The sequence below is a fragment of the Cystoisospora suis genome (assembly GCF_002600585.1).
Source record: "Cystoisospora suis strain Wien I chromosome Unknown contig_5070, whole genome shotgun sequence".
Taxonomy (NCBI): domain Eukaryota; phylum Apicomplexa; class Conoidasida; order Eucoccidiorida; family Sarcocystidae; genus Cystoisospora; species Cystoisospora suis.
The window spans coordinates 5,760-6,336 of NW_027157862.1; the positions used below are offsets into that span (position 1 = coordinate 5,760).

General features: G+C 36.7%; 1 protein-coding gene across 1 annotated transcript; it reads right to left on the reverse strand.

The window, feature by feature from the left end:
* Positions 1–67: 67 nt before the first annotated feature.
* Positions 68–541, reverse strand: CSUI_008822 (uncharacterized protein). Its single transcript, XM_068068946.1, has one exon. It carries the CDS (start codon positions 486–488, stop codon positions 141–143), a length of 348 nt encoding a protein of 115 aa, XP_067919080.1. The 5' UTR covers positions 489–541; the 3' UTR covers positions 68–140.
* Positions 542–577: the final 36 nt, after the last annotated feature.

Consider the following 577-nt stretch of genomic DNA (forward strand, 5'->3'; position numbering starts at 1 on the left):
AATGAAAGAAAGAAAAAAAGAAAGAAAGAATCTGTACAAGATCAAGAAGTCCCATAATGCTATCTATCCATCTATCTATATATCTCTCTATACCTATCTATCTATCTATATCTATCATCTGTCTGTATATCTAGATCTGTCTATAAATCTCTATCGATCGATCTCTTTCTGCTTTGAGAAAGAAAGGAACAGAGACAGAGAGAGAGAGTAAAGGACAGGGAGAGACGGATGTACAGATCTAGAGATAAGAATAGGGAGAAAACGTCAGGAAAGAAGGAGACACGTTTCATTTCTCCTTTTAAAAAAGTCGACGAAACACAAAGGGCAAAAAGATTCTTTCTCAATCTAAAGAAAAGAGAGAAATAGATGAAGGCAGAAAAGACAGAAGAAAGTAATACACCTTCTCCTGTTTCTTCTTGCCTTTTCTTTCTTTCTTTTGACCTTCTGTCTATACAGCAGAATGCCACAAAGAACCTCTTCATCTTCATATCATCCTCTTTCTCTTTCTTTTCTTTCTTTCTCTCTCCCTCGAAGAAAAAGATAGAGAAAACGACCACGACCCAGCACCACAGCCAAG

Coding starts and splice junctions, on each gene's coding strand:
- CSUI_008822 (XM_068068946.1), bottom strand. CDS start 488: ATGAAGATGAAGAGGTTCTTTGTGGCATTCTGCTGTATAGACAGAAGG.